At 41.1% G+C, this 12,769-nt stretch overlaps 1 protein-coding gene across 4 annotated transcripts in view; it reads right to left on the bottom strand.

Moving 5' to 3' along the window:
- The window catches only part of YEATS2 (YEATS domain containing 2), a 48,499-nt gene that overhangs the window by 8,804 nt on the left and 26,926 nt on the right, over positions 1-12,769 (bottom strand). For all 4 annotated transcript variants that reach the window (XM_083849090.1, XM_083849089.1, XM_083849091.1 and 1 more), the window contains 9 exons: positions 12,315-12,427; positions 9,926-10,081; positions 9,041-9,214; positions 7,400-7,595; positions 4,372-4,503; positions 4,040-4,138; positions 3,043-3,154; positions 1,618-1,691; positions 811-890 (listed from right to left, as the gene is read on the bottom strand). In XM_083849090.1, the coding sequence (XP_083705216.1) occupies positions 811-890; positions 1,618-1,691; positions 3,043-3,154; positions 4,040-4,138; positions 4,372-4,503; positions 7,400-7,595; positions 9,041-9,214; positions 9,926-10,081; positions 12,315-12,427 (1,136 nt within the window). The remainder of the gene's footprint in view (positions 1-810; positions 891-1,617; positions 1,692-3,042; positions 3,155-4,039; positions 4,139-4,371; positions 4,504-7,399; positions 7,596-9,040; positions 9,215-9,925; positions 10,082-12,314; positions 12,428-12,769) is intronic.

Raw genomic sequence — 12,769 nt, 5'->3', positions numbered from 1 at the left:
ATGGTCCTAATCCTGTTATCTTTGGCAGTTCTGGGCAGGTCATTTAAACTCTTTCTCATCCAACCAAATCCTCAAGAAAGAGCAATATACAGGAACCCAGGCACACTTGCCTTGACTTGAACTGTTTCCTCTTCCAAATAACATCTTAAGATGGCATAATGCAAACAATCCAGTACAGCAAAAGATGCTTCTTAAAGTTTTGGCTAAACTCTTTTTTCACTTATGTTGGTGACAGCAGATCTAATCAGTTTTACAATCTTCCTTGTAAAAGTCCATGGCAAGATGATAAAATTGTTAAGAAACACAAGGAAATATAACAACCAGAATACAAAAAGATCCAGATTAACTGAAATATTTATCTCTGGTGAACACACAAGCTATGACATAGTATTTCAGTACTAGTACTCTCAATGCTCTTCCTACAAGAAAACAGCCACAATCCCACAAAAACATGGACAAAGTATATTGCAGAAAATTCACAAGACCATACAATGCCACAGAGGAATGATGAGAACCAAGTGTTAACAGGACAGTTTGCAAAAATTCTGAATTTTAAAATGTTCCAGAAGCGTCTTACTTTGATTCAACTGAAAAGTGACCTTCAGAGTCCCTTCTGAGAAAGGCTCCAAACAATAAACTGGATCATTAGCTGAGCAGAAATTAGTGTGTCTCGTGGTAAGGAATGCTTCCATTTAAAATACAACAGACTGCTTCAGAAAACAAGAACAACCAACAAGGCAGGTTCTGTAATTCAGAAACCTCTCTCATGTCCCTAATGACTGCTTATAAAACAAAGGAGAAGAAGATTACCTCAGCTGCCCTCCTCTTCCCAATATTCCAACTGTAATACTGGTCCACTGAACTGGCACAAAAAGAGCTTGCGTCTTCACCTAGAAAACACAAAGACAAAAACAGTATTGAATTTTAGTAGGTGAAATAAAATACATCCTGCTTACAATGTTCTCTAGTGAGGAGGAAGGAGGAAATGTGTTTCTGCTTTTAGGTTCAAGGGCCATACAGATGTTGTGCTCACTCACTCTGAGAACACCACAGAGGTGTGGCAGCACCTAATGTTCTTTGGATGCCAAAACAGCATCATTCTTGGTCACGATACCCAGACATCTGTGGCTATAGGCTGCTTTAAGTTTTCTCTCCCACCCCTGAACTGTAATGATGTAGACCTCTCAGTCTGTCTTATTGGTCAAACTCTCTTCCTTTGGAAGACAGATAGACAAACAGATAGATAGACAGATATAAAAACAAAATACATTCCAATATTGAGCTGTTATCATATTTGCAAGTATTTCTGAAACCCAGGCATTAAAAAAATAGCACATCTACTACGGAGAAAACCAGGGAAAATGAGGACCTACTTGCAACCATTATGTGAGGAAATACAATCTATTTGTAATTGAAGAAGTTAACTGCTTACAGCATACTTGGCTTTATTGGAAGAACCTAATTCTAAATGTGTTTATAATAACCCATGGAGTAAGCTCTCTAGGAGAATGGCTTCATTTCGTTCCGTTTTTCATTAATTTTTCAGCTACGGAGTATGCGAGGCATTCTGTTGATACATTGAAAATAGAGAGCAAAGTCTTTTCATGCACTGCTTACTTTTTTCAGCAATTAATGGAACCTTCTTCACTATTGCTGTTAAGAGCTGCTGGATGTTCTCCAAATATTCTATGCTGCAAAGGATAAAGAGAATCACAATAAAGAATACTGTTGGAAGTAATAAATCAGACGCAAAAAGTTTCAAAATCACTACACGGTTTAATGCCCCTAGATCCAAAGCATTATAGCAGTAATAGTGTGAGGATAAACTGTTATGCCCCAGTTTGGAGAAGGTATTTCAAGCAGCCCTTCCTCTTGCTGAAGCATGCACACATGAAGCTGCATTTGTCAATCCGAACAAACTGAAGACTGAAGGTTTTTTTGAGGGGTAAGAAGCACCTATTAGTGCAGGCTGTCCCAGTGGGAACATGGGATACTGCACGGGAAGCTTTATACTCCCTGCTGCTGCTCATCAGCTGGCTCTCTTAAAATTCTGTAAGGAGGAGAGGTTCCTGTTATAGACAAAGGTTGCACTCAGTGGCTCATTTGATGCCAGCACTTTTGCTTTAACATTAAAACTTGTGCTAATGGGAGTTTAGGTAAATATCACTTAACCAGTCGTACTGTATTTAACTGATGGAAAGTACACTCCTGGCCATCTGTTTCATACAGCTGCAACGAAGACAATTTCCATTGTGTAGTGACTTGATATTTATTCCTGTCTGCTACACATACCTTCCATCAGGATAATGTTTACAGGGATGTATCAAGACAACGCTTTTCAAAACATGGAGACGGGGAAATATGCCAGTGAAGAATCAAGAGCAGAAGGACATCCTACGCATTACAGGAAATTTCCAGAGAAAAACTAAAAAATTGCAAACTGAGTTCTGGTGAAATACCTCTGAAAAGTACTTCCAAGAACATCACAAATAAGGCACTGGATTTCACTGAGTCCAGTGAACTAATGCTCCAATGATATTTATCATCTAATTCCAATTCTGAACTGAGAAGCCGTCATATTAAGTAATTACAGAAGTATATGATCTTATGAAGACAACAGAGGCAAGAAGAGAGACAGTTCAACTTATTTCAGATGCTCCCTTTTAAACCTGAATTTCACTGTGTACAGTTTGGCCTCATTAAAAAAACATAGTGGCAATGGGAATTATCCAAGTGTTGGATGATAAAGATATCTTAGCAGCTTGAGATTTTAGCAAACCCCAAAACAACTACAAATATTTATTCCCCCCCCCGCCTTTCCAGGAGCCCTGAATACAAATCCATTAGGGAAGACTTACAACACTGCCTGAAACAAATGCCATCCAACAGGATTAGTACTGATACAATGGTGTATGTAACAGAAGATTTTACATTGTATTTCTGAGTCAAACTTTTAACAATGTTGCATGCATCCCTGGAGTCTCCTCCAACTCCCCTGGAGTTTCAAAGACCAGAAATCCTTACAAAGAAATGAACAATTACTTGATAACGTAATTCCCAAGTTCTGAACTCTCTTCTGTTTTTACTGCTGCTTGACCTTCTTGAGTACCCACAGAGCTGCAGTTTTGTCCCGTTGAATCAGGCTCCATCTTAACTTCAAAGAAACAGAACACGTTTCAAAAGAAAGAGCACCCATCAGCTTAATTATGTCTTGAGTAAGACTCCAATAAGACTAAGTGTCTTACATATTAAATAACATCACTGAATTTGTTGTTTGCATTTTCTTTTAAACATGAACAAACCTGACCTTGTGAAGAACATAAGCTTCATCTATACTGCATGAAAGCCACAATAACATGACCAGCTCCCCCTCCAAATCTCAACATGATGATATCTATCCCTTTTAGAAAATATGTATGCACACCATCAATTGCCAATGTTTTGCATATGACTGCATGATCTAAACTGAACTGCTTAAAAATGTGTGCTGGCCTTTTTTTTAAGCAAAGAGCTGGACAGAAAGCTAATAACAATTTTAGCTACTAGTGGGATTTCAAATTGTCACCAGTGAGCTCTCACATCTAGGACAGAACTCTGCCAAGGCACGAGCAGGAGATGTTCCACACCCAGAACATCCAGGCAGTCTGGTCATTCAGCTGGCAGGGGAAAGACACAGCAATTCTGCAAGAATTGGACTTTCAGTCACTATTTTGAGGACAGCAGTGACTGTGATTACATACATGCTGCTCTGTGCTTTTCTGCAATGATGGATTGAAATGATGAATGTTTATAGTACTAAATAGTAGTTTTTCAGAATATTCCCTTTCCTCTCTGTACTTGCGCCTATGCTTTCGGCTTTGTTGAGGGGGAAGTCACTGTAAATTTCCCAGTCCCCAGATGTCATTGTAAATTAATTCAAACCCTGCTAACAACAGAAATGAACCCACAGTCACAAGGTCTAATTTCAGAGTCAGACCACTTGCATAAAGCAGCACTGGCATATTTCTAGTACTTATCTTACAGAGAAATTTCTTGTTACCTTTAGTAACGGATACCGTAGAGGGACTCGGGACAACTGTACTTGCTGATGTGACAGCTGTAACAGCTGCAACTTTGCTGGTAGAAAGTGACTGTATCACTGGAGAGGAAATAAAAAGGACAACAAATTAAAAAAAATAAAAAACAAACTTTGGCATATAACCATATTCAGAAGCAATAAGATGTTTGCAACACAAAGTTTAGGGATGAATTTCCTTGCTACATTTTCTTCTATCTCTAACCTTTGGACCAGGTATGCCAACAGTGACGAAGAGCTACCCTGTGTCAAAGGGGATTTTCAAACACCATCTGTCATCCTCCTCTGCCCTTTACCTTTGTTCATAGGCATGAGTATAGTCTGAACACCTCCAGAAGCTGTGTTTACACCGAGCTGTTTAAGCTGGCTGGGAACTGTCAGAACAGCCTGCTGTGGACTAGACTGATTTGAGTGGATTTTTAGCAACCCTGCAAGAAGAATGGAAGACAAAACGTTAAATAAAACACACCATTTTGTTTATCTCCAGTTATTTTTCTCCCTTTCTGACTGAAGTAGGATGGCACGTAAGCTACCACTGCCACCGTCTTAACGAGCCACAGTTCAGCGAACTGCCTGTTAAATTTTTACTGACATGGATGACTGCTAAAGTACTGAGATGCATTATATGCTGCACAGCACTCTGACATTTGTGAAGCAAGTTCCCAATTACTTAAGCAATCTTAAGCAAAAGTTGATGTAAAACAAACCTTTCAAATGAAGCAGGCTCAGCACAGAGTAAAACACTCTTAACAGAACAAGACAAAAGCAGTTAGAGCATGACTCGCAGCTCTCCTCTCCTTTACTTGTGCTTAAGCATCTGGTAAGCCAGTGAATGACAGCTGTCGTACTTACACAGCCCCTCTCACCTCTGCAGCTCAGCTTAGCAGCACCCACTGCAGTTAGCAGAGCAAAATCAACCATGCTTTAACTAAACGATGAACCCAAGCCTGTGCAGCCAGTCTGACGAAGAATATACCTGAACTGAGCGTCCCATGTCTTTCTGTTACAAGCACTCAATGCATGCATCCATAAGGATGGCTGATTAAGCTATGAAGCACATTAAGGGGGGGGACTGAGTTAGATAACCGATTTTAGTTAAGTCTAGAAGAACAAGCAGGACATTGTGATATTAACAACATTAACAGTGGCAGCATCCAGTGACTTTGGTGGAAGCCAACATGGCTCCAAGCTGAACCACGGGACAATGACTGAGGAGCACTCATCTCCTGTTCCCCTAGCTCCCTCCTCCACAGTGATGACATCCCAAACCACCAAAACCAGAGCTCTAATACTATGATATGGGACTATGCTTATCATTTTTATTAGTAAACTGGCTATTTCCTATATAATTTTATTTAATGCTTTGACTGAACAAACTTTTATTCAGCTTTTGTTTTAGAAAACTGCAAACAACACACTTCTTAGTTTCGCAGTGGTAATTTTATACTCACGATGTGTTTCAGGAAAGTTTCTATTCCCCTTACAATCCATTACTATTGTTTAAGAAATGACTGCCTTCCAAGTACCAGACATGCAAGGTCTGATGAAAATGTCCCTTGGTTTTGAAAGATACATAACGCTGGTCAGTTAGACAACGAACACTGGGCAAGAAGGCTAGCCTAGTTCATTTTTAAACATTACAGAACTTTCTATTTGAGATTCATTTAAATAAAAAATACTATATTTTTAGAATTAAGTATCTGATGACACACATTTTGGCAAAACCTTTTCTTCTGCCTCCAGCCTTCTCAAATGTGCAGCACCACAATGCTCAAGCTCAGTGGCTGCTGGCTTCTTCTTTGATGCACTGCCCCCAAACAGCTCTTACAGGGATGTCAAACAGTAAACCAAAGCTCTCTTTGGGGACAGTCAGTCTTCAGCAAGCATTTAAATGTTCAGGGCTTCACAAGTTTCCTTCCAGAACAGTTTCTCACACTTCAAGAAAGTGTTTTCATTTAGAAGTGTGGCTTGGGGGATGTCATAACTGTGTGATGCAAAGATGTGTCAGGACAGCATGGCAAAGGACCCAAATTGCAAGGCAAGTAAAAAGGGACATTTGCAACTATTCCTATTAGCCTGACAGGGAGGCAACTCTGCCCATTGCAAAACAACAGGAAGATTTGAGATTCTTAATGAAAAGTTGCCTTTAAAAATACAGATCTCAAGAATTCTAGCATAGTATTTCTCCCCCACCCGACACTGAAATAACATGTTTTATAGCAATTGCTTCTTTTGGGATTCCTGAATTTGCTTTTAATAATGAAGTCAGTGTCACAGACTTAAAAAAAAAAAAAAATCTAGATGATATTCTTATATATGGCAGCCTTAATCAGAAAGCTATTTAGAATGGTGTATTCCCAACAAAAACTCTTGCTGCTTTGTTTGGAAAGAAGAAAACTGCTTATTGCAGAACTGCAGCAGTCTTAACAGCTTCTGTTGTTTATTTTCAAGCTTTGGAAAACAGTGTGATGAAGAAAGGAAGAGTTTGGAACACTGCGTTGGAAATGAGAAGAGCTGCTTTAAAAAGGGACTGCTAAATGGGCTCCATGTCACTTAACTTTCTCTTTTTTGTATTTGTTTTGTTTCCCCTTAGTAAGGAGCCATTTCAAATGAGTATGACATACCAGCAGGTAAATTAGAAGTCAAAATGAAGATGTCTAATGTTAACTCATGATACTAAAATTAAACCTGCTATATTTGCTCTCCATAATACAAAATAAACTGGAAGACTATAAAACTGAATAAGGAAAACACCCCTCTACCTAGAGGCAGGCCATCTTTATTGCTCTATCTTTATTAAGTTGAAAGATTCCAGATCAAATCCATTTTGCTGTACTCAACAGATTATGACTTTAAAACATTCATTAACCTTAAATCAAAACCTCTCTTTTTCCAAGCCAAAAAGAGCAGATGCAAAGTCTCAGAGCCAAATTCTGCTTATGCAACTTCTCCAACTTCAGTGGCAGTTCATTTTCACAAACTGAATCAAGTTTATAGTACCTCTGATACCTTGAACAAGCAGAATGCATCCTCTACAGAGGATTTGGCATGAAAACCTAAAATCCCTCTCCAATACCAGTAGGCAACTTGCACTGTTACTTGTATCAGATGCAGTCAATGCACTGTATTAGGATGCCAAATTATTTACACATCTCTTTGGCTAAGCCAAAAGTTATCCTAATAAGTTACATTTTAGAAAGCATGACTCTACTTTCACCGCTCACAAAGGCGGATGATTCCACATTCTTCCTTTTACAGCGAAGACATCTAAAGAACTTGTACACAATTTTAACTTTCTGTAGAAAAGGCATGAAGGGAGAATACCTGATACTGCAGCTTTTCCAGTCACAGGCGTTGGTGTAGTCACCAGAGAAGCAACACTTACAACAGTAGAAGTAGCAGTCTTATTCACTGCTGATGAAGTAGACTGGCTCTGGTTTATACAGATTTGGTGTTGTCCAGATGTTTTTGCTGTAGGAGCTCCAGAAGATGATGAACTGGAACCTGCATTATCTATTTGCTGCATAAAAGAGGAAGACAGTGATAACATTCCTTGTAATTTCACAGATGATTCAGCAATAAACACAAGGAGAGAATATCTAGAAATAGCAAAAGCAGAACTCTGTTTTTCTATCACTAAGAAGAAAGAAATTAACAAGCACTTATCAAAAAGCCCATATACAATGATATACAACAATATGAAATGCAGAGAATGGAGACTATTTAAAGCAGAAATAACATGAAATTGTGCACACAGGAACCGTTACCACAATTGCTGCGATGGTATCTGGAGCTAGGTCCCTTAACTCCAGCAAGCAAACCTCCAGATGAGATATCTCACAACATTAGCCACAACTTCTTTGACACTCATCAGCTCAGTCCCCAGGCAGATCCTGGTGTCCTGGCTGCTGTGTGGCCTAGGCAGGGATAGGTAGGCCAACAGGGTGCTAATAGCTGTCATTGGGAAGTCAGGTGGTGGTGGTGACTTTGGGATAAAGAGGTTGGACGGAAAATTGGAACCTCTGCAGCTTCACTGAGAGCTGTACAGAGTAAGTAGCATTTAAAGCAAATTTCAGTATTTTCACCAATATGTGCTGTGTATGCCAGGGTTCAGGTCTCTAAGGGAAGCATAGCCTCAACTCTCAACTTGTTTAAACCTTTGCCTCCCCATAAACAGAAGCAGGAAGGCTGGGAAAGCCTCCCAGTGAACACACTTTCCTCTTTGCTGCCTCATCCCCACCTCATGAACTCCATCTCCACTCCTGGTGGACAACCTGTACCAACTGGACACATGGCTGCATGCCCCCCTCACTCCAGGAACACAAATGTTTTACTTTCAATCTCACTTCATGGCAAAGCATCCTATTCCTACTCTGCACCGTTATGACTCCTCAGGGGTAGGGAGGAGTGACATCCCTTGAATGCGGTCAGAACCAAAGGACCATGAACCTTGGCCACCGTGAAGTCTAATCACAACAGATTGGGCACTGAACATTGTTGAGTCTGTGATCTCAGAGGAACAATCTACATTCTATCTACTGTTGGCTTTCACTGACCTACTGGATGCAGATCTTCAGGCATTTTACATTCTTCTGCAAATTTTAGAGCTAGTGACAGATTTGGTGTTTAAAGGCTAGGTAGCCCAAAAATATCATCTGTATGACTGCAAAGGCTGTTTCATATAAAGCTTTTCCTGCCTATCTGAATTTTAAAAGCAAGGAAGTGCAAGTTTTAAGTTTCCCTTCTTCCCTTGCTTCTTTACCTATTTTACGTAGAACAACAATCTGCAAAGGAGTTAGTTTTGTACACAGCACCAGAAAACAACTAAAAAGCAGATAAACCAACAATGCTGATTGGAAGAAAAACCACCAATAGATCATAAAGCAGAGGTCATCCTTTCCTGGGGATTATACTGGGTAGGGTGCAAATGTCATCTCCTAGTATGTTGGCAAGGTTGTTTCTCACCTGTGCCACCCCATTTGTGGGAAGGGCCACGGCAGGAGCAGCAGCTGTGGTGATAACACCTCCTGATACTCTCAGCACAGTGGTACCAGGTTTGGAGAGCTGGGATGAGGCAGGCACTGATTTCAGAGACCCATCTGATATTTTCATCAATGATGTCTGTCCACTGGGTGCAGCCTTGGAAAAGAAATTCAGCATAGGGTAAACAATATCAATACTGTATCTGTTGTTTTTTGTTTGCTTGTTTAAAAAACAAGATGAATGCTTCTTATATTACTGGAAAATATTTTAAAATTACGTTTTTCAATGAAAGAGGCATTCTGGGACAAGAATAGTTGGAACAAAATTACTACCTCAAATTCAAATTTATCAAGCTGTAGAGAGGTTTTTTGTTTTGTTTTTTAAAGCCTACTGATTTTGAATTTAGGACGGTTTTCTGGCACTCTTGGTGAGTTTGAGTTTCACAGGGACTATTCAGAAAAGAAGGGTCTTTTGAGTGATCTCAAGATGACCAAGGCCAAAAATTTCTAAGAGATGTAACAGGTGATTCATTTCTAAGGTTCAAATATTTAAGCACATTTTTGCATTTATCTGTATTCACTCCTCTAATACTACATCATTAAGAAATCCTGGAGCACATTTAAGAACTAGCAACCTAAGCTTATAAATGACCCACTTTGAGAACATCAATAAAGCTGAAAAACTGTGTTCCAATATCTGCATATAGAAGTACACCTTTGTATGCTTTCATAGTGCAGCCGTAACTGTAACTGTACAAATAAAAAACTGACTACGAAAGGGGAAGCTCTCATAATGTGCAATTGTGGTTCCTATACTTTATCTGTCAAAATGCTGACCAGTAAGAGATACACATCGTTTGCAAGTTACCTGTGTAAATAAAGCTGTTTTCTGTCCAGTTATCACTTTTAATGCTTGCCCTTGTGTGGAAGATGTCCCAACTCCGACATTGCCCTGAACAACAGATGCTGGCGTCAGCTGCTTCCCAGAACTTTGAGGAGAAGGTTGGCCAACCAGAAAGGTGCCCTGCTCCAGAAATAAGTCAGGGAGGTCAGCGTTTGAAACCACAGTTACGAGTCAACAGAAATCTAAGAGTGACAATACTGCTACAGCCTGTAGCTGTAGTGGAACAGCAACATCTGCAGGTATTCTGTGATGCAAAATAATGCTTTAAAAAGGTTTTTGACATTCTTTCTGTACTGCAATAATCACAAACGCTTGAATTAAAGAAGACAAAAAAAATCTGAAGTCCTCAACTTTGCCGACCCCACTGAAAGGTCTGAAAGGAAGTCTCCTCTCTGTCTACCTTCCAAAGGCAGGAAGCACGCCAGTGCCCCAAAACATTCTGTCTTCTAAAATAATGCATTGTTAATTACAATGGATGATTCTGCACTCAGAGCAAGACATAGCCGTGTCGGTGCAGAACCCTTTCGAACACAAAGGTAAAGGTGAAAAAGCTACAGTTCCCTATATGCTCAGAGGCATCCACTGCAATATAATACACATCATGCTCTTCAGGTTTATTCTTTGTGAAAAATACTGCTTAACCTGCAAGATCAGAGAGGCTACTGCTGGGCTAGGCAAAAAAATGTCAGAAATCAAACCACTGTCACCTTCTAGCTTCAAAATGCATTTAGTCACAGAATCACAGAATCATCTAGGTTGGAAGAGACCTCCAAGATCACCGAGTCCAACCTCTGACCTAACACTAACAAGTCCTCCACTAAACCGTATCACTAAGCTCTACATCTAAATGTCTTGTAAAGACCTCCAGGGATGGTGACTCAACCACTTCCCTGGGCAGCCCATTCCAATGCCTAACAACCCTTTCAGTAAAGAAGTTCTTCCTAATATCCAACCTAAACCTCCCCTGGCACAACTTTAGCCCATTCCCCCTCATCCTGTCACCAGGCACGTGGGAGAATAGACCAACCCCCACCTCGCTACAGCCTCCTTTAAGGTACCTGTAGAGTGCAATAAGGTCGCCCCTGAGCCTCCTCTTCTCCAGGCTGAACAATCCCAGCTCCCTCAGCCGCTCCTCATAAGACTTGTTCTCCAGACCCCTCACCAGCTTCGTTGCCCTTCTCTGGACTTGCTCGAGCACCTCCATGACCTTCTTGTAGCGAGGGGCCCAAAACTGAACACAGTACTCGAGGTGCGGCCTCACCAGAGCTGAGTACAGGGGCACAATCACTTCCCTAGACCTGCTGGCCACGCTGTTTCTTATGCAAGCCAGGATGCTGTCGGCCTTCTGGGCCACCTGAGCACACTGCTGGCTCATATTCAGCCGACTATCAACCAGTACTCCCAGGTCCTTCTCTGCCAGGCAGCTTTCCAACCACTCATCTCCCAGCCTGTAGCGCTGCTTGGGGTTGTTGTGCCTCAGGTGCAGGACCCAGCACTTGGCCTTCTTGAACTTCATACAGTTGGCCTCAGCCCATCGGCCCAGCCTATCCAGATCCTCCTGCAGAGCCTTCCTGCCCTCGAGCAGATCGACACACGCACCTAACTTGGTGTCGTCTGCAAACTTTCTGAGGGTTCACTCAATCCCCTCATCCAGATCATCCATAAAGATATTAAAGAGAACTGGCCCTAGTACTGAGCCCTGGGGGACTCCACTAGTGACCGGCCTCCAACTGGATTTAACTCCATTCACCCACAAAGGTTATATACTCAGAGCTCAGAAATCACAGCTAGATCTGGAGGTGTGCACTCTAACAACCTACCATCTGAAGCCTTGCATCCCTTTCTGTTTCACACCCCTATTTAGTTGTTGCTCTTTTCTCTTCATTCACCTACAGTCAAGCATGGATCCCTTCACACAATCTTCTGTTTTATCAGTTTTCTTCCTTTCTCAGCCTTGCCATTTCTCTCTAATAACTCTCCTTTATTCCCCTATCTATAAGGCTTTCCTAGAACTTCCATGCATCCTATTTATGTAAGATGGATCTTCTAATATTATTAGTCTTATCACCTCTCCTAGTGTGGAGACCTTGCTCCCCTGCCATCATGGACTTTTATTTCACCACCCACCAGTTGCCCTGAGAAAGTGCTCCATGCTATCTTCTCAGCCCACAAGGAGCCAAGCCCCAAGGGGGTCCCACCCTGTAAGGGGAGGTAAGGTGCAGATATGTGCAAATAGCTATAGCAAGCAGTAAAGCAGATACCTGGCAGAAGAAAAAGAGGCAAGAGTTGCTAGAGAGATTCAATGCAACCTGAAATACTGAACTGCTTCTATTAATATGCTTATGCTACTGACCTGGGGTGTCTGCTTCAGGATGTAGGATGTATAGGTGAGGTGCTGTGACAAGTTACTGCTTGTGCTTTGGGTTCCTCCTCCTCCACTATTCGTAGAAGAACCAGATTGGAGACCTGTAACCAGAACAAAAGGCTTGACTCTTTGGTAACCAGACAATGTCAGTTGCTGAAGTATCCCTGTATACACAAATAATTGAAAACAGCTTGCAAGATGCTTGCTGTAACACATTATGTAACCGAGTAATATCCAGGCATAAACACCGTAATTACCCAGTACAGCACAGTTCGGAAGTGCTGCTGTGCTCTCTTATAGATCAGCAAATACCATGAGCAAAAGGAGATATGGGGGGGAGTAAGGACTGGTGGGCATGAAAAGCTCATTTCAGGCTGATGTGAAATTTCTATTGAAGAAAACACTGTCCAACATGTAAACTGTTTTTAATCAGTCTTTTGCAG

This window comes from Anser anser (genome assembly GCF_964211835.1).
Source record: "Anser anser genome assembly, chromosome: 9".
NCBI lineage: Eukaryota > Metazoa > Chordata > Aves > Anseriformes > Anatidae > Anser > Anser anser.
This window is presented reverse-complemented; position numbering and strand designations above follow the sequence as displayed.